The 20,446-nt window shown below is 45.5% G+C and overlaps 3 protein-coding genes and 1 long non-coding RNA gene across 4 annotated transcripts; 2 read left to right on the top strand and 2 right to left on the bottom strand.

Moving 5' to 3' along the window:
* Positions 1-80: 80 nt before the first annotated feature.
* On the bottom strand, positions 81-2,705 carry LOC100826496. The gene is made up of 3 exons (XR_002960557.1): positions 2,039-2,705; positions 619-1,951; positions 81-536 (listed from the first exon to the last, which is right to left on the bottom strand). It is a non-coding gene; the product is annotated as an uncharacterized LOC100826496 (long non-coding RNA).
* Positions 2,706-2,771: 66 nt separating this feature from the next.
* On the top strand, positions 2,772-4,354 carry LOC100826184 (protein PELOTA 1). The gene has a single exon (XM_003578202.3). It carries the CDS (start codon positions 2,860-2,862, stop codon positions 3,991-3,993), a length of 1,134 nt encoding a protein of 377 aa, XP_003578250.1. The 5' UTR covers positions 2,772-2,859; the 3' UTR covers positions 3,994-4,354.
* A 3,638-nt stretch (positions 4,355-7,992) lies between these two features.
* LOC100831767 (putative serine carboxypeptidase-like 23) lies at positions 7,993-10,596 on the top strand. Its single transcript, XM_010241085.2, has 8 exons — positions 7,993-8,412; positions 8,594-8,701; positions 8,832-9,106; positions 9,200-9,466; positions 9,582-9,688; positions 9,784-9,870; positions 9,951-10,056; positions 10,137-10,596. The coding sequence occupies exons 1-8, from the start codon at positions 8,019-8,021 to the stop codon at positions 10,293-10,295; spliced, it is 1,503 nt and encodes a 500-aa protein (XP_010239387.1). The 5' UTR covers positions 7,993-8,018; the 3' UTR covers positions 10,296-10,596.
* Positions 10,597-12,776: 2,180 nt separating this feature from the next.
* LOC100825555 (polyadenylate-binding protein RBP47) lies at positions 12,777-16,971 on the bottom strand. The gene is made up of 6 exons (XM_003578200.4): positions 16,452-16,971; positions 14,805-15,258; positions 14,131-14,189; positions 13,917-14,047; positions 13,580-13,676; positions 12,777-13,252 (listed from the first exon to the last, which is right to left on the bottom strand). The coding sequence occupies exons 1-6, from the start codon at positions 16,836-16,838 to the stop codon at positions 13,085-13,087; spliced, it is 1,296 nt and encodes a 431-aa protein (XP_003578248.1). The 5' UTR covers positions 16,839-16,971; the 3' UTR covers positions 12,777-13,084.
* Between the last annotated feature and the right edge of the window lie 3,475 nt (positions 16,972-20,446).

The following is a 20,446-nucleotide window of genomic DNA, read 5'->3' as shown; positions in this document are numbered from 1 at the left end:
CAAGGCAGCTGCCAGGTCATGTTAGTAGCAGAGTGGTATTCATTCAATGCAAGTTCAGTGACATCTGGCTCGTTTAGGTATTTAAGATAAACTGCAACATCACTAGAAAATATATTAAGATACATTGTGCGGGACATAATTCCAATATTGGATCGCAACTTTGAAGACACCGAGACATGTATTTTTCAATGCACGGCGAGCCACACTATCATGTTTAAGTGCGTAAGCTTCAGAACTATCGTTGTTTGTAACCTAAGATGGACAAATATAAGTAAAAATTAAGGTGATACAGCTGAAACATCAAAGCCAGTCGAACACCACTTCAGCCAGTATTTGTTATCAAATACCCCTAGTCAGCGGCTATAGATTTTCATTACAAAAACAGGTAGTACTAAAATAGAGTATTGCCGGAAAATTTCAGAAAAATAGTGGTATGCTGGATGTCACTTACAGCTGCAAGATCAGAATCCCAGGTACATTGTTTAATATGTAATTGGTATCCCAGGTACATTGTTTAATATGGGTTATTCCTCATTCTGAAAGATAAAGATATCAACGACGATCGGACGATGCATAGCATAAGAAGGGAAGGACCAAGCATAGAAACGGACCACTCACCGTCCCAACACTCTGTCAACTCCACCGATGGTCCCGAAGCTCACCACAAGTCGGCCACGCTTATAAACAACTATATGCAGAAATTCTTGGAAGACTGTAATTTTTTATAATAAAGACAATGCAAAACCACAATACTGTTATCACTGTATTTGGAGAAGCATAGCATCTCTCTTGTGAACTCGAGAACCAGTACTACATATAGTCCTACAAGATAGGGCAAACATAGACATATCATATTGATAATAAAAGAATCCAACATAATTTTTTTGACCAACTCCAAAATTCAAATGAATTTGGCATAAATTTAATACCATCAAATAGATACAGTGCCATAAAACCATGTTTTCATGAGTTTGCACCTAATTCACCGGAAATATGCAAATGAAATCCTTTAGCATGGAAGAGATGAACTGTTATTTTTATCGCTTCAATTTTCGAAGAAACCCATTGTAATTCATACAAGCTCGTAGCAGCTTTTTGCCATGTGGACGGGCAACGTTCATGCCACACTTTTTGAAATCAAGCATTTCATTATGCATAATGCTTGATTGCTGGTTATTATAACTATAGTTTGCGTGGGAAAAGATTATTTGGTGTTGGCAATAAACAATTGGTTTGGTGATGTGGACTCTGTTTAAGCTCTACCAAAGCACCTCCTAGAACTGACAATGGTGCCACCTCCTTTAGTGAATGCCAGAGCTCATGGTCTTTAAAAATACTAAAGTGTCTTCAAAGAAGCCATAAAAGAAACATTTTCAAAGTAAAAAAAATAACGTCATAGGATTGCAAAACAGATCTTGTAGCAAAGTAGTTCGTGGATTTAAACAATGCATTTCCAACGTTTCTTAAGACATCGTATCCCAATCTCCACGAATGTATATCCGAGATCAGTATGAAACTGTTTGTGCTACCGCACACATGGCAAACCCTTTGCATTTTCGTGCACATGGAAACTCTTTTTGTTATGTCATTCTGACCAATAAAAACTCAAATAAGCTTGTTCTAAAGATCGAATTAGCAATCAATTATTCGATGGAAAGAGACATTTCACAACTACCAGACTACAAATTGCAGAGATAAGAGTAGTAATAACTACACAGCAGTAGTAAATTCCAAGAGCCATTCGATCAAGAAAACGAGTGCTATGGACTGGAGCATCAACTAAGAGAATTTGTGTGCAAACCTCAAGACCTTCTATGCCGGCTTGGCTTCATCAGGCATCTGGATAAAGCAGGGAACCCTTGGTTCACCATCCTCTATGGGCCAATTAGATCCTGGGTGACATGATGGGCATGGCCTCGCCTAGGTGGTCCTCCCAAATCCAATACTTCTCCTGCTCCAGAAAGTAACTGCAATTCAAAATCAGATGAAATCTAAAAATAAGTTTAAATCTGCAAGTCTAGTCTCTTCAATGGAGTACCATAACCAGCTCAAACGAATCCATGTTTTTGGCCACAATTTGACACTTCATATAATTTGAAGGAAACGAGCACTGTGTTGATGTCATCAACTAGATGAGATGATCAGTGGAATCTAGTCACTAAAGAACTCAAATAACGCCAGGAGCTGAATTATTCTATTGGAACAATACTGCGCACATGCCTAGGCATTTCGTCGAGCACCTCGCGCACGAAGCCTGCGCAGACAGGGGCAGGAGGGGTTGTGGTGTCGAGCCGAGGCGCCCTGGCCTTGTAGAACTGCTCGGTGAAAGCAACGACGACGGCGGTGCAGAAGGCGGCCACGTACGTGCCGACGAGCGGCGCGAAGGAGCAGGGCGGGCGGTACGGCTCCCCCGTGTCCCACAGCACCGTCTTCTCCCACTTGTGGAACTGCCGGTCCGCGTACTACCTCCAGAACCTGCTCGCCATCTCCCCTCCCACGAGATCGTGCTGGTTGAATCAGACCGGGGTTACGGCGAGATTAGCGCGCCGACGGCGGGCCATCAGCGTCAGCCCCACGAACACGTCCTGGTTGAATCAGACCGGGGTCAGCACCGCGGCCAAGCAGCCGTCCCCACGGCGGCCCAAGAGCAGCGTTTCGACGCGTGCGCACGTGTGCCTGACAAAATTAATCCGAATCGCGTTCGTTCAGTTCACCAACACAAGTCTGAATCGAGAAGGAGTCGGACACCAGCCCATGTTAAATACCAGAACCTCCGGCTGCCCCGTCGATCCATCCAAATTTCGTCATCTGGGCAACCCGACCGCCAGAAACCGCTGAGCATCTGGACCCCGGACGACGATGAAGCTCGTCCAAAGCGACTTCGCCCGCGACGGGGCCGGCTCCGCCAAGCTACTGCCGGAGGTGGACGACGACCTGTGGGACGCGTACAACCTCATCGCGGCCGGCGACACCGTCGAGGCCGTCACGTTCCGCAAAATCGCGAGGCCCGGCGGCCGCGACGCGGAGCGCGTGAAGCTGACGCTGGAGGTCGCCGTCGACTCCGCGGAGTTCGACGAGGACGGCTCCGTCCTGCGCGTCCGCGGCAGGAACCTCAGCAAGAACGAGCACGTGCAGGTCGGCCAGCACCACACCCTGGAGCTGGAGCTGAAGCGGCCCTTCGTCCTTACGAAGGAACTCTGGGACTGGCCGGCGCTCGACACCGTCCGGCAGTCCTGCGACGACACGGAGGCCAACGCCGACCTGGCGGTGCTCTTCATGCAAGAAGGGCTCGCCCAGCTCTTCCTCGTCGGGAGATGCGTGACGGCGAACCGGGCGCGCGTCGAGGCGCCCATCCCCCGGAAGCACGGCTCCGCGGCCGTGGCCGGCGCCTACGCCGCCGCGCTCAGGGACTTCTTCGGCCGCGTCCTGGAAGCCTTCCTGAGCCACGTGGACTTCGGGGTCGTCAGGTGCGTCGTGGTCGCCAGCCCCGGGTTCACCAAGGACCAGTTCCACGGCTACATGCTCCTCGAGGCCGAGCGGCGGAGCCTGCGCGCCGTCCTCGAGAACAAGGCCCGGATGCTGGCCCGCGCGCCCTCCGGCTACGCGCACAGCCTCAAGGAGGTCCTGGCCTCCCCTGGCGTGAAGTCGCTGGTCAAGGACACGAGGCTGGCGCAGGAGGCGCCCGCGATGGAGGAGTTCTTCGCCATGATCACAAGGGACTCCGACAGGGCTTGCTACGGGCCCAAGCACGTCGAGGTCGCGCACGAACGTCTCGCCATCCAGACCCTCCTGCTCACGGACACCCTGTTCCGGAATCCGGACGTCGCCGCCAGGCGCAAGTGCGTCGACTTGGCTGAAGCGGTGAAGAAGCACGGCGGCACGGTGCGGGTTTTCTCGTCCATGCATCACTCCGGCAATCAGCTGGAGCAGCTGACGGGGATAGCGGATATACTTCGCTTTCCCCGGCCTGAGTTGGATGAGATCGACATGTAATTCCTTAGCTTAGGTCTTGAAGGGTCCATCTGTATCTCAGTCGACTGAGAAATTGTTGTTTCTCAATCAACAAGCGTATACGACGTCATAGTGCCCGATCGATCCTCCGGGGCGTGCGTTAAGTCCAACATCGATCCCCGCCTCTTGTAGTATCTGTTAAGTCCAACATCTATCCCTGGCTCTTTGTAGTATCGGCTAGGCTTAGGGCCTTTGGAGCATCTCCAACGGATGATGCAAAATAGAACACTGAAAAATTAGGATAGGATACCATTTTTGCAGTTTTTCGTGTCATAAAATAGGAAAGGCATTTCAGATGATGTAAAATAAGGCACCACACATCACAAAATTTCGCAATGACACACGGGGTCCACCAGTCAGCGACACATCTCTTATTTAGCCTTCTCTTCTTCCACGAGTTCCCTTCCCCTTCCTCTGCTCTTTCTCCCCCAACCGAAGCTGCCCTCCCTCTCCGCTCCGGCAAGCCCACCCCAGCTCGATCACCAGCGCCCGCTATTCCCCCATGCTGCACTCCACACGATAGCCCCCGCCCTAGAGCCCGCGCGTGCCCATGGCCGCCGCGAGGCATTCGTCTTCCCCAAATCCGGCGGAAGCGTCGCCCGCGTCGACCCGCCCGACCACAGCCTGCAGCGCCCCGTTGCCGCCCTAGGGAGCACCGCAGCGCCTCTGCGCTTCGTCCGGTGCGCTCGCCCGAGCCCGCGGATGCCCGCGTCGCACCCGCATCGGCAATCGCCGTCGGCTGTTGCCCCTCATCGTGGACAGCCTCCACCTCTGCGTTTTTACTGCTACCACCGACCCTAGGAGCTTCGCCTCATCTCTGCGATGCTTTAGACGGGAGCGGGGCCAGTGCTCATCGAGGAAGCGGGCCGCAGGCGCCGTGGGGCACCGTCCGTCGGGGCGGAGGAAGACGATGGGGGCGGGACAGCAGAACGATGGGGGCAGAGCCGAGCGGCGCGGATGAGCAGTGCGGAGGAGAGCGGCGGAGGAGAGTGTCGGCCCGCTTCCTTTTCGGCGACCGTCGAGGCGGAGAAAGAGTTCGCGGCGGGCCAGTGGTGGGGGGAGGCTTGGGGCGGGCGGCGAAGCAGCTCGGGGAAGCAAGGTGGGGCGGCGGGGCAGCAGCTCGGGGAAGCGAGGTGGCACGGCGGCGCAGAGCAGCGGTGGCATCGGGGAGATGTCGCGGGATGAAGTTTCCTGGCAGTTGGTTCGCGCGACGGTGGGAGGAAGGATAGGGCAGCCCTATCCTGTGATGCAAATATACATCACTTGTCTCAATTTTTTGGGGCATGCCCTAAAATTATAGGGCACATGATACATCATCTGCGGAGAGACGTTTTTGGTTGTTCGTACTAAAAAACGGTTTTTTGGACACAAGCTTTATTTTACATCATCTGTTGAAGATGCTCTTAGGTCGGCCTCACGGATTAGGCCTTTGGGCTGGCTGGCCTGATTAAGATCTTTTGTTTGTATGTTTAGAGATGTGTGCTGATCCCCTAAAGAAAAGGAAAGAAGATGTGTGCTGACCCCTAAAAAAAAGAGATGTGTGCTCATGAAAAAAAAACTGCACATCAAGAGAGGCACTGCCTCATGGTAGACATTTGCCGCAGTATGTTAGCCGCACTTTGCTCAAATGTAGTTAAATTTGGTTTTTAACTGCACTTTTAGCACTTCAACTGCAGATTTTGTCAAAAAAAATGCGGCAAATACTTTTGCCAACACGAGTATATTCAACACTTTTAAAATGCCACGATTATGAATTTGATGCATTTTAAAGCCAAAATTAACGCACTTTGGAATGCGTCTGGTTATCTACGGTGACGTAGTGAGATATTGTGCAATTCACCCACAAAAAACTCAATTGCACATCAGTTGTCTTTTTGTGCAATTCACCCTCCCAAAACTGAATTGCACATAAAAAAAGATGATATGCAACTAACTAAAAAAACTCGATTGCACATAAATATGAGACATGAGCAAGTGATAAAAAAAGAACTCAATTGCACTCAAAAATAAGTCTTGTGAACCCGGCCTAAATACTCAAGTCGGCATATCACCAATTAGCAATCAGTTGCACATCAGTTATCTTTATGTGCAAGTTATCCTCCAAAAAGCTGAATTACACACCAAGAGCGAGCTGTGCAACTAAGTAAAAAAAATCTCAATTGCACATAAATATGAAGTATGAGCAAACAATAAAAAAAACTCAATTACACAACAAAAGCAGTCTTGTGCAACTACCTAAAATACTCAAATCGTCATATCACTAATTATTTCTCACACCACTTTTACTTAGCAAAACCTAAAAAAGGAGACACATAAACAGCCCCATCAAGCCTACACGGGATAAGAAAAACCTTGATTAGGACTACACATTCAGCTAGCAACACTCCAGGCTTGATTAAAAACAACACGTAGCCAACTTACAGAAGCAAGCCCACAACACTTCAACCCATGAACCTCCCCTGTCCCTAGCCCAAAGAACAGTACACAGTACACACCTACACGGACAGAAAAAAGAACTGAGACATGCACCAGCACGGATCTTCAAGCTGATCCGACGGTTGAGAAGGTCGACGGAGAAATAATAATTATTTCTCGGTCGGCTGAGAATTAGCAAAAGCCATTATTTAAGGGGACATCTAGACAATCACAACTCTGACCATCCAAAAGCAGATACTTGGTTTCGCGCGCTTTGCGGCGTCGTGTAATATTGTCGATGGTCCGATCACCGATGCGGTTGTTATTTGTTATATGGGCGGATGGAGATGTAGTTTTCATGGCTCGATTGTTGTGAAGGCCCGCACAGAAGATCTTGTCCTTTTGGATTCAGTTTGTCATTGCTGAACCGTGCTGCCTTGAACTTATTTTATAATCTGTTGTATAAGAAACATGAAAGTAGGAAAAAATTGGTTAGCCAAACACGAAAATAGTGAAAATCACATGAAAAAACAGGATTATGATAATCCACCGTACTGCCAAAACGAAGCCTTAGTTATACCTCGATTGTTGTGTAGGCGCGTGGTCGGGAGATATAACCTAGCTACAGGAATCTGAAACATACTTCACCGTCAGTCGATTCTCCGCTGCAAAGGTTGGTGATCATGTTGCTTCCCGGATCCTTTGTCATCTTCATCTGCTCTTGGTTTGATCGCATGTAACAAAATATTAAATTAAGCAACGCGTTCCCAAACAATATGAAATTACGCTTCAAGCATGATATATGGCGCCAGCGGCCTAGTAAAATCCCGAGATTTGTCTATATTTTCAGCAATCTGGCTCTCCCAAACAAGATTTGGTTTTCGAAGGTCGGGATCGAACGGGATTAATAATAACAGTGTGTTGATTTCAAGAATCGATAAGTCAGAGTTTATTTTAGACTTGGTTTACAATTTAAAATGGACTTTGCTGTCGGATATTCCCTTCTATTTGCAGAACTGTATGATGTGTTACTGCTGCCGGGACTAATTTTCTAATGCCCAAATGGACCAGAGTTCCATTTGGCACTCGCTGACTCGCATATACCTTCAATGGCTTCAAATGAAAATTTCCTCGCTGACGTACAGTACACACACAAGTTGCCATGGATTACCTTCCAAATCATCGTTGTATACAAGAGAAGTGCGCATAAAGAACTGGCTAAAAACCTGCACTAGAAGCAGAAGAAACGGCTTAACCATGCACCGTTCGCTCTCAATAGCCGGCTGCATGTAAATTCAACCAGATCATGCATGGGGCTGTTTCCATCAAGCAAAACACGAGCAGAAACAAGGCACAACAGCATATACTCCTTTAAGGCTTTAACTAAAACATACGATGGCACACAGCTGCAAGCAAAGCCAGGAAAACTTGTTGCACATGCACCGTAAGTACCCGAAACATACACAGGGAAGAACCCAAACCTCCTTGTTTCAGAGTACGCCATGACCCCTTCCTCCTGCCGCCTGCGCCTATATAAACTCTGTCGACAACGATATATCCCTCAGACAACGATTAAACCATCTTCATCAAAGATGAAGAACCTGTCTCTTTACTCCCAGCTGCTTCTCATCTGTGTGGCGGCAGCCGCAGCACTGCACGCAGCCAATGCCTCCCAGGAGGCTAGCCTGAAAGAGTTCATCTCGTCGAGAAGGACCAGCGATAGCAGCAGCGACACGTTTAGAGCCCGTAATGTAGCCGACAGGTTTGCCGCCAGCCTGAGTGCAGAGAGCTCTGTTTCGGACCAGAGTTCCATGAAGGCGGCGGACAAGATCACGGCATTGCCCGGGCAGCCGAAAGACGTCGACTTCAACCAGTACGGTGGGTATGTGACCGTCGACGAGGAGAACGGCCGCGCGCTCTTCTACTACCTCGTCGAATCGCCTTCCGGTGCCTCGGAGAAGCCACTCCTCTTGTGGCTCAACGGAGGTTAGCATGATAAACATCTCTTCCTCGCAAAATAAAAAGAATGATAAACATCTCTCTTGTATAAATTTTCTGTACATCATGAGTAGTAGTTCACGTACAGTTAATTGCATTTGTTGCAAGTTGCTTTATTTTACGAGTTGTTGATCATGCTAGTGATGTTTGCATACGAATCTATCCACAGGACCGGGATGCTCATCGCTCGGCTACGGAGCAATGCAAGAGCTCGGCCCGTTCCGTGTAAGCGAAGACAATAAAACGCTAGTCAGAAACATGAACGCCTGGAACAACGGTAACGAAATTAACCATTAATCCTTCCCTTTTGGAACTGCCTTAATTAGCAGGTCCAATGGATCACAGCTGGATATAGCACGGGACGTACACTCCTAATTTGATTTGCTTGTGAAAATCAATAATGACAGTGGCTAATGTGATCTTTTTGGAGTCACCCGCCGGTGTGGGATTCTCCTACTCAAACACATCCTCCGACTACGATCTTAGTGGAGATGAAAGAACCGCAGACGACGCGTTTGTTTTTCTCGTCAACTGGCTCGAGAGGTTTCCCGAGTATAAAAACCGCGCCTTTTACATCTCCGGCGAGAGCTTTGCCGGGCACTACGTGCCGGAGCTTGCTGCCACCATCCTGTTCCACAACACATATCACAACAGAACCATCATAAACTTGCAGGGCATCCTGGTATGTACATCAAATTTACAAGCTATATATAATGATATGAAACATATTTATATGGTAAAAAAAAGGGGGCTAAAAATCTCGTCTCTCTTGAAGGTTGGAAATCCATATCTTGACGCAAACAGGAATATCATGGGGGCAGTTAACTTCTACTGGACCCACGCGGTGATGTCGGATGAGGTCTACGCAAATGTCAGCAAAAATTGCGACTTTGACGGCTTGGGTGGTAGTAATACATTTGGAGAGTCGGGGGCATGCAGCGGCGCTTTGGATGCGTTTGTGGTTGGCCAAATCGATGCCTATAACATATATGCTCCGGTTTGCATTGACGCGCCCAATGGAGCATATTACCCCAGTGGCTACGTAAGACAACACTACTTATTTAAAAAACACTTTGTTAAGAATTCTTACTTCCACTATAAATAGTCAAGTTCTGAATTGCTAACCATATTTCGATCTTTTTCTCTTCATATTGCAGCTACCTGGGTATGATCCATGCAGTGATTATCCTACCCATGCTTACCTCAATGATCCGGCGGTGCAATACGCTTTCCACGCTAGAACGACAAAGTGGGCAGGCTGCACGTAAGATCCTCGAATTACATGCGAATGTATCATTACTTGATTAATGGCCCGGCCTTGTTTTTCACCCACTGAACTCGATCATGTGATTTCTGCAGAAACTTGCAGTGGAAAGATGCGCCGATGTCCATGCTCCCAACCCTCAAATTTTTAATCGAGAGCAAGCTTCCCGTTTGGATATTCAGGTAACAGATCTTGACTCAAATAATGTTCTCAGACACTTCATTCAGCATTTAGTACTAACAAACTTGGCTGCACTTCTCAGTGGTGATTTCGACTCCGTGTGCTCGCTTCCAGCGACGAGGCTTACTATCCAAGACCTCGGCCTCCCTGTCACCACTCCATGGCGCCCGTGGACAGCAAAGGAGGAGGTAAATTCCTATTGGCATCGAAAGATTGTTTTATCTAAGACGATCCTTCACCTTGATTCTTATGGCTTGTACGGATACAGGTGGGAGGCTATGTTCAGCAGTATGCTGGGGGATTCACGTTTCTATCGGTGAGAGGAGCTGGCCATCTGGTTCCGTCCTTCCAGCCTGAGAGAGCGTTGGTAATGTTGAGCTCTTTCCTGAAAGGGATGCTTCCGCCTTACACCCAAGAACAACAGTAGAAATGATTCATGATGCCCACAATAAATTCCATCCATAAAAAATCGGTCGATCTTGGTCAAGTGCTATCGCGTTGATGGAGTTGTCACTTACTACATGAGTGTACTAATGTCTGAGCTCTCTTCATGTTTTTCTTCAGAAGGTTTATTACTTCATTTTGGTTGGATAAATACTTGTATCTGGCTACATTTGAGAAAGGTTCACTTTCCTATATGTGGTCATGTATTTCTTTTGAATAAATTTATGATACGACCTCAAATTAACAAAGAAAAAAAAATCCTGGCATATGTCCAATGTTGATTAGTTATGATTGCAAATGTGAATTTCATATGAGACAAGAAAGTTCCCCTGTAAATTCATGATTTTCATTTGAAAATGGATTTTGTATGTGCAATGTGGGTGCTTAATTTAGGTACTTTCGCAACCTCATTCTTTGAACGCCCACAAAGTCAGGTAGCTTTGTTTTGCAAAAAAAGAAAAATGGTGCCTTTGTGTAAGATCACATTTTGTGTAAGAATTTTATTGTGAAAATGTGTGAATAAATTACAAATTACATTTATTTTGTGAAACAATCAATTTAATGAGTGACCTATGTAGAACAAAAAACTCTCCAACGGTTGTGCTCCTGCATTTTAGTTGTAACAATATGTTTGAAAATGAGCTCTTTTACGGTACCCCGGATTTAATATGGATCATTCGTTTATCCAAATCTAATGGTCGGTATTATATGGTACTCCATTGTTAATCACACGGAGTACCGAGTCGAAAACCACCGGAGTACCTCCAGTTGTAGGGTAAAATTGTAATTGCTTGAGGATATTTTTTCTAAATAAACTAGATATTTGTTTGTAATTAAAAAAAATATCTTCCTGCAATCTAAGCCGCCGCCATCTGAAAAACAAAACGAAAGCGCCGATTACATAGGCTCCGGTACTTGTAGTAGAACCACGAGACGCCATGGACGAGTATGACATCGGCGACGGTGAGGATGGACACGGTGCTCCGGCAGCCAGCAGTGGCTCCTCTGTCCATGCTGGATCACACGCTGCTTCAGAGCACAGGGTTCCCGAGGAAGCTGTGAGCCTGTGATCGTACATGTTGCTGGAGAAGAGAGGACAGAGGAGACAAGCTGCCGGTGAGCCGGTTGTTGGACAGGTTGAACAGGCTCCGCTTGAGGTTCTCCAGTTGCACTGAAACGTCGACGGTGAGCTCGTTGTTTCACAGGTCGAGCGAATTCAGCACAGGGAGCTCCCCGAGGCAGCTCCTATGCGGCTCGATTGGAACGGCTGCGCAGGCAGCAGGGATCGCTTTCCATCGCACGGAGAAGAGGAGTACCGGCCGCCGGCCGGTGATGAGGACAATCAATCGAGTTGGTTCTGGGCACGGGTCGGGGCTGCTGGCCACTTCTCAAAATTGGGATGACAGAGGGGAAAACACCAAATTACCCTTCGCAAACGAACGGTTAGATGTGTTTGGTACTTCCAGATGCGTTTTTGGAGTGCCAGGGTACTGTAAAAATGCTCTTGAAAATACAAAAATATAAGACTCACACCCTTTCGAGATTTGACTTTGATCATCGATTAGCCCAACTACAAGTGAATTATCTGATACAAAAACCCTTAGCATTTAAAAGTGATTTTTCATATGGTTCAAACCATCTTATCCCTCAACATTTTTTAAAAAAAGAGAGGTTTTCCCTCTCCGATTTTTATTAAAGAAACCAGCCGTTCTACAAAAGGTCGAAGCCTTGGTTGTGGTAAAAAAAAAAAGGTCCAAGCCTTGACAGTGCAAAAAGGAAAGCAACAAACAGAAGCACAGCCAGCTCCAGAACTGTAAGCGACAAAGTAAACAGGAAAAGCTCCATCTTATCAACATAGAGTTGAATAAAATTGTTGGTCAAAGATAAATCTTGATGGGCATGTCCCCACAAAAAATAATCTTGAGGAAGTATGCGCCTTACAATTCTAGATAGAGTGAGAGCACCATAGTAGTCGCTCCGTTGTATTTTCGCTTGTACATGCAACCTTTAGAGATAAAATAAGTTGAGGAAACAAGTTGTTATTTGGCCTCCCTCATCATATTCCCATGCAATTTAAGTACACATTTGCTTTTTTTTAGGGAAAGTACACATTTGCTTTTGTGAGAGGAGCGTACAAATGGGGCCGTCATGGCAAGCCGAGAGAGCAATGCTACTGCTCCAATCTTTCCTCAAAAGAAACCCTTATTCCTTTTACAAACAGTAATACTGTTTTCCCTAAAAAAAAGTAATACTGTTTTGTTATCTAAGCAAATTAGTTATTAAACACAAGAATTATGATATGCTCCGTATAAGCTTAGCCAAGCATAATGAATCTCACTCAAACCCAACTCATTTGGCTATCCTAATTGCATTACTGTATAAGTTGGGTCTAGATTATTAGTCAAGTTCAAAACTCAGTTTCAAAAGCTAAATCAATCTTCTTCGTAAAAAGAAAAGGTAAATCGACTAGAAACAGCACACCAAGGTATTGAATAACTTATTGTTCTACCTTAATTAATATCGAAGCTCCAGGCCGATTTTTTTTTCCCTGGAAGAATCCAGCAGGCCATGGTGATAGAGCCAATACGTGTCTTAGTGGTGCTAGTTCTCGTAATAATAAGTAATGTACTTTACATAACCAGTCACTACATCTAGCTCACCTAAGAAACTGCCGTCGTCTACCATCTTCTTCCTCTAGCGAGAGCTACGGCTACCGCTCGTGCGTGAATGAGCCTCCAATTTTTTTGAGTGATCGGCCTGTGCTACTCTTGTTCAGCTGACCTGTTGCTGGTTCCCGTAGAACGGGTAGGCGCCATAGGCGGCGGCTGTGTACATGCCCGGATCAGGGAACGGCGCTGCCGGGTAGCCGTAGCCGTTGTAGAATGGCGATGCCGCGTAGTACATCCCGTTGTTCCACTGGTTGCCATTGTCGCTCCGCAACTGCCAAGAAGAGATGCAGACATGCAGTAGAGTTAGGCTCCTGAGTCATGTTTGCTGCACAATTTTACGGTTCGGGGACAGTTCAAAATTTAACAGTTGGGAGCAGGGTAAAAATTTCAAAAATTCAGTGCATTCAAGGGGTACCTAAATATTGGTATCTCAATCAGACCAGATTCAAACTAAACACAATCGTTGGAATTCGATGAAATTTTCTGAAATAATTCCAAAATGTTTGAAATTTGTTTGTCTCCACAGGGTCTAAAATATTTCTGTATTCGTAGTTCTAAACCCTTGATTCGGGATATGACAAGAAGAGCATGTCGATACCTGCTTGTTTGCAGGATTGCGACCCCAAGAAAGGCGTACGGTCTGTTTTCCAATAGTGCTCCCATTTAGCCCTTGTAGTGCATCTTCTGCATTCTTTCTGGGAAAGGGAAAAATGTTGACAGCACCAATTAATTAGATTTCATTGTGATGAAAGATGCAATTTAACCGAGCAGAAATGTAATACGTGTGGTGAAGTGAAATGTACTCCCTCCGTTCCATATTAAGTGACTCAAATCTACCAAAATATGTATGTATCTATACCTAAAAAAAGTCTAGATACATATAATATTTCGTCACTTAACATGGGACGGAGGGAGTATGTGCTAATCATTCATACCTCTGAAGAAACTGCACGAAGCCGCACTGTTTCCCAACAGGAATCTTCACCGAGGAAATCTCACCATACTGGGAGAAGCTTTGCCTAAGGTCATCTTCACTAACATTTGGGTCGAGCCCGCCAACAAATACCTACGGACAGTTAAACAATGATGATGATAAGTGGAGAGCTTTAGTGATGTTAGGCAAGGTACGGCAAATGCATCTGTACTCACTGTTGTGTTTGTCAAATCTCCATCTGATCGAGCAGATGAACCAGTGGACCCAGAATTACCTAAAGTAACGAATTTTTTAGGAAAAAGAAAACACGTACAGCTATTCCAAAATAGAAAATTTATCTAGGAGAAAAATGTTGATAGTCATTCAACAGGAAACAGCCCACTGTTATTGTGGGGGGTTTTAGCCAATCGATGAGATCAAATACTTCTGCATTGTAAGGAGTTTTAGCCAATCAAGGAAACACGCTACTATTATTGTCAGGGGTTTTAGCCACCGTATCAACCAATCTCTTCATCCCAATACAAAACAATCTTCCAAAAATTTATTGCACAAAAAGAGAGGCAGATGTGATGCTAAAGAGTAGAGCCATCTAAAAGTAGTTCCACACTGCCATGCAAACTAGACCGACCTGGGAGGCTAAGAATGATTAAAGCAATAAGAATCTCGACCCATAACCATAAGGAAATGTATCAGTCAGATTAATAATTTGCATAGAGAGTTATGGACATATAGTATAAGCTTTAGCTGGACACAATCTCACTCTCTCAGTAGAACACGAAAGTTAGCACAGAAGGAATAAAACCAAATAAAGAAACAATCTTTCAGTTGGGCCAAAAATAATAAAATTATATTCAGAGCATATACCAATTGAGAAACTTGTGAACTGAACCTGAAGATTTTCTTGGAGTCGCAGGACCAATCCTCATGGGCCTAGTAGAGCAATACACCCCATTCATCTCAGTCATGGCGTGTGTCTTCTCACTATCATCTCCAAATCTCACAAAACCATAGCCTTTGGATCTACCAGTGTTAGCATCAATGACAACTTTTGCACCTTTAACAGAGGAGTACCTGCTGGAGAAAATCTCTAGTAATGTGGCATCATTGACATCAGAAGCAAGATCGCCTACAAATATGGAATGGTCTGAAGCAATGTCTGAACGCCTATCCCCCATGCTAAATGATGCCCAGTTTATCCTAAAAGGTTGGTCAGTATTTGGCATTATATGACCAGCAAAACCATCAAGTACTTTTTCAGCTGCAGCATGACTGTAGAATTCTACAAATCCATATCCTTCCGATTGTCCAGTTTGCTTATTACGAATAACCTTGATGGCAACAACCTACATCATATTTCAAACAAATTAGTACAAGTTTGATTTTTTTAAAATACAAAATGACACACGCCTCAGCGCATGTTGGAGGAAAAAAAATAGGTTTGGTCATGTAGAGAAGGCAAGGGATGTAGAATTGCATCTGAAGACACATTGCAGCTTAGTTGCAAAACTTAAAAGCACAAAGATTTTTTTTTTCTTCCATGCACACCATCTTTCATCACATCCTCCATTGTTCTGGAGGTGATCATCTTGATTAATGCTTGCACCATATTCTCATAGGAATAGTTGAAAATGCAACTAGCTTATACCATAATCATTTCTATGTTCAGCTCAATGATATTTTGGCGCATAGGAAAGGAAAAGACAGTCCGCTCATTACAAATTGAAAACCTCAGTTTGGATTCTAACCCGAATGGAGAGCGCTCATTTCTTCTAATGTCTAAAGCCCCTAGCTTCTTTTCGATGAAAGAAGCATAGTTCCCTAAGCTCCTAGCTGATTCAGCGTTGTTTTAGAAAATGTAATTTTATCACCACAACGCTCCCTTTTCTGTATAGTTTCTCTGCACAAAAGAAGCATGCATGTTTTATCATGAAAACAGCACATCCCAATGCAACACTGCCAAATTAAAATCGACCAATCAGGGATGAAACAGTTGTACGGCCATTGTGCATCAGGAATCCGGCCGTTACAAGGTAGGCAACCTGGCACATCAGACCGAACATTTCTAATGACCAGTACAGGAAGAGAAAGGTATCTTCCCGCAGCCAATCTAGTGAAACGAGGGGACTGCGAGTTTCCAGTTTTAGCTCGTAGATCCATGCCTTCCGTTTGCCCAGCGGTTAAGCCATTTCCTTTTCCCCCACAGTGACCCAATCATTTGTACCCGCGCCTGCAAGTCTGCAACTACCTACCTTGTCTTAAGATCCCCTCCCTCTCTCTCTCTCTCCCAGACCTCGCGTAACCCGAGACACGAATCGCATTTCGGTAACTTGTCGTCGCATTCAAATGTTGTTTTTAGTTAACTGGGACATGGATTAATACACATTTATGTCACAGGCTTGTCACATCCAAGAAAAAGGGAAACCATGGGTAAGCGGAAGAAAAATGTTTCCTTTTTTTCCGTAGCTTTGGCCTTTGGCTCGGGGGGCAGCGGGGCCGCGGGCAAGATCTGGACTCGGGAGAGGGCGCGCGTGCTCACCTCGCCGGTATAGCCGAAGCAGCTGTGGAGGTAGTTCTCGTCCATCCAGTAATGGAGGTCGCCGACCCAGATGGTCTTGTTCTCCTCCTGGCCGCCCTGCGCGGCCGGCGAGCCCAGCGCGACGGCCACGGGCGCCGGCCGCGGCTGCAGCGGCGGGGGCGGCGGGGCGGCGACCGCGTGGAACGGCACGAAGTGGGGCGCGAACTGGGGTGGCGCCGGTGCCATCTGGTGCGGCATCACCATGGCCGCGGCCCCGGGTGGCGCGAACGGCATGGCCACCCAATGAGGCGGCGGCGCCAACGCCGCCACCGTCGGAGGCGGCGCCCCCACCTGCTGCTGCTTCTGCACGTCACCCGGCCCGCCGTTAGCCGCCGTCGCCGCCTGCATGGTCGCCTGGATCGCTCGCCGCGCGCGGAGCTGTCCGAGCGGTGGCTAGGCCCTCTGACGAAAAGATTTGGAGGCGAGAAGAGGGAAGAGGAGGAGGAGAGGAGGGAGCAGTGGCAGCTCGCGGGAGGGGCTGGGAGGAGGGTGGCTAAATAAAGCAGGCGGCGGCGGAGGATATGGAGCCGCGCTGGCCGTCCGATGCTGCGCGTGGAGGCATCTCCAGCCGTAAGTTTGCTGCTTTTGACCGGATCCACGTCGATGTCGGCCTGACCCAGCCCCGCGGGTTACACGTAGAGTCGTTTCTGACTTTCAGATTAGGGCGCGGATGTGCATGTAGCGGTGGAGCTGATATAAATTGATGATACCAACTGACCCTGTCAAAACAAATGATACTACTATTGATGCTATTGGCAATAAATAAATAAGCCGATAAAAGAGAGTGAATATAAATGGAATTGATTTAAAAGTCGTTGAAAATAGGAATATTCAAATAAACTGATAAAAGAGAGAGTGGAAATAAATAAGATTGACCCAGAACTCATTGGAAAATACTCCGTAGTAGAATATACATAACTCGTTGATTAAGAGAATTTTAAAAAAGGGATACTCTATTTTGGTATGCTATTGTAGTGAACCAGATCTAATGCTGCCTACACTCGTCAGCATGCATGCGTACTAAAAATAGTTTCGACTATAAAGTTTTACCATTCGTTCTTAGTTCTGCATGATTGTTTCTACTGTTGTATCATGCTTACAACGAGGCTGATCTAATTTTGCGCTTGGTTCGTGACTAAAATAGACAGTCTAGATAATTTAGCCAAAGTTTTACTTATATTTATATTCAAAAATAGTTTTACTTATTAAACTTCTACTCTAATTTACGGTCCGATCAGTTCTTTACATTTTTAACTATATTGGCACGGTAACCCACGCATAACATCTTTAATCTCTTTCTCGCAACTAACATAATTTTCTACGATTATTGAAAAAACAATTAATTTGTAACATATAAACTAAATGTTTGTTATATATTACTCCCTCTTTTCCACAAATGTTGGCGTGTTTGTTTCATTAAGACAAGACTTGACCAAAATTAATATCTATTTTTAAGATATGAAATTTTTATTGGTAGATTCGTCTTCAAGTTCTCGATGATATTGCGGTTTTTGTTATATAAATTACGTATTAATAGAATTATTATTGGTCAAAGTCCCATCTTAATCTTAATGCAACCAGAAACGCCAACCTTTTTGTAAAGGAGTATGTATTAATCATATGTATGTTTGTTATCCAAAGTGTGCTTAATTAACTTGCTCTATGATCAATGCCGCCTACTTGTACCTAACTTTATTTATAGTTTTGGATTTTGGTCAGTTTTGCCTCATGTTGGTCATCTATTTCTCTGTTGTATTGCTTTGCTTGACTTAAATTTACATTAAAATATTCTGCGGGTGTGATATTGTTGTCCTCCTCGCATCTTCCGCAAATCTTTCATCGCTACCTCTTAAAGTCAAAATGGTGTCCTTTTGCCCCAAATCAAATTGTCGGATTACTCGGCCTGATCCCCTTCGACTTCGTTTCGAGTATGTGATTCCACTGGAGGATGACCAAACGGGGTATATGATCAATTATGCTGCCTTCTCTCTCCCCCATGTCAACAACATTCAAACAAAATTCAGCTAAGAGAGTGTACCTTTGTGAATTCCCTAAGTTAGGTTAGATCAAACCCAGACAGTTTCTATAGTGAATTAATTTGTATTACAAAACAGTATGTCATGACTTGCTAATAAGAGATGGCTTTACAATATATAAGATGCACGCATTTCAGCTAAAACTGTCCGCGATAATAAATAGTATAAGCTCTATATAAGTACGTGTGTGACACCATGGTATTCTAGGTACTTGATCATGAACACGTTCTCCCATTGCCGGATATGCATCAGATTTACTCTCCTTATTAAAGCGGCATGGTCTCTAGCCAAAGCCGGACACGGACACACCACACGCACCAGCAGAGAAAACAACCGGCTGGCCAAGCTGCAAGTTGCACCCGCAGATTCAGACTCTAGCACTTGTCCACTCTGCCCGCCCGGAGCCACGGACAAAAAACCCTATCATGAAAAGGAAACAGCGTTGCAGGGTACACACTAACCCTCAGAAGGGCAATGGTAAGGATAAAAAAACACTTGTCAGGACGTTCCACGACCCCCTGCCTGCAACCTGCAGGTAAGCAACCAAATCAAGCCTCGGCTGCCTGCCCTGCCGTCCTGGGCCCCTTCCCCTGCCATTGTGACAAGTAGAATCTGCAAAAGTGTGTGTGGTGTTTATTATTTGTTACCCTACAAACAAACAAAAGGGAGGGGGCACCATGTGGTTGCAAACAGCATGGTTGCAAGTGGTGGTCTGGTCTATCGCCTCCCTCCGTTCGGCTCCAAAACCAAATGATTCAAGCGAGTGAGTGAGCGTTGGGAAAAGACAAATGCAGATAGAAAAAAAAAACTGACTTCAGGGTTCAGGTAAATGATTCTGAAAGCTGAGGTGAACATCGGTTAAAAAAAAGGAGAATTGAACCAAACAAAAAATCATCGGTTCAGATGAAATCAGAAAGAGAGGTGACAGAGACTGAATGGATGTAAAATTTGTTCTGGGCCAAATGTAATTTAAGTTTGGGCTTGATGCATGAAATGGCAGCTCTGCTCGTGGGCTAAACTTGAAGCCCAAAACTGGCTGAAAATGGACGCCTAGGGTTCAAATTTGGAGTGTCGCAGGTCACAACTCTGTCCGCTAAGGGCTATATGCTACTTTAACCCTTTCCTCTTATTCCGTTTTGGGGAAAGAAAAATTCTTTCTTCTCTTCTTTTTTTTAATATTTTTTTGCAGACTTCTCGTTGTTACATAAATCGGTGGTTTTGTTTTCAACCCTTTTTACTGAGACCGAATGGTCTCTTTGTTCGGATGTGACAGAGGGCGATAAACTTGGGAGAAACACGGAGGATTTCTTAGTTTGTTGTCATTTTGAGTTGTAATAATTGAGATTTGTTTCCTATTTGAGATTCAATAATATTATGGCTGTGTGCATTGATTTATGCAGTGGTCGGTGGAATGTCTCCTTTTTGAAAGAAAAAAAACGAGACTTAAATGAAATCATGTACTCATCCCATCCAACAAAAGATGTCTCAAGTTTGTCAAAATTTGGATGTATCTAAACATGACTTAGTATATAGATGCATTCAAATTTAATCAGAGTTGAGACATCTTTTGTTGGACGGAGAGAGCACTGAGTTTTCTCTGCGCTAGACATCGCTGAAGCAGTATATTACTAGTACGTACCTGTTGATCATGAGCAAGTTTTGACCGAACACAGTGAAAGCACATGCACTCGTTGACTGAATGTATGAAGCCTTTTCTTTTCTTAAACTAAAGGAACCGATCTTAATTTAGCCATAGAAACGATTTACCTTTCCAGTAGTCTGGGGAGAAAAAGGGGCCTATAGACTCTTGTGCGCCGTCGCTTTTCCAACGCCAGATCTCACGAATGCATGTTGCGCCTAAGTGCGCATTAGGCTAATGCTCTCTACGCTGCCTGCCTGCTATGCGTACATTTTATACGC

This window comes from Brachypodium distachyon, chromosome 4 (assembly GCF_000005505.3).
Source record: "Brachypodium distachyon strain Bd21 chromosome 4, Brachypodium_distachyon_v3.0, whole genome shotgun sequence".
Lineage (NCBI taxonomy): Eukaryota > Viridiplantae > Streptophyta > Magnoliopsida > Poales > Poaceae > Brachypodium > Brachypodium distachyon.
This window is presented reverse-complemented; position numbering and strand designations above follow the sequence as displayed.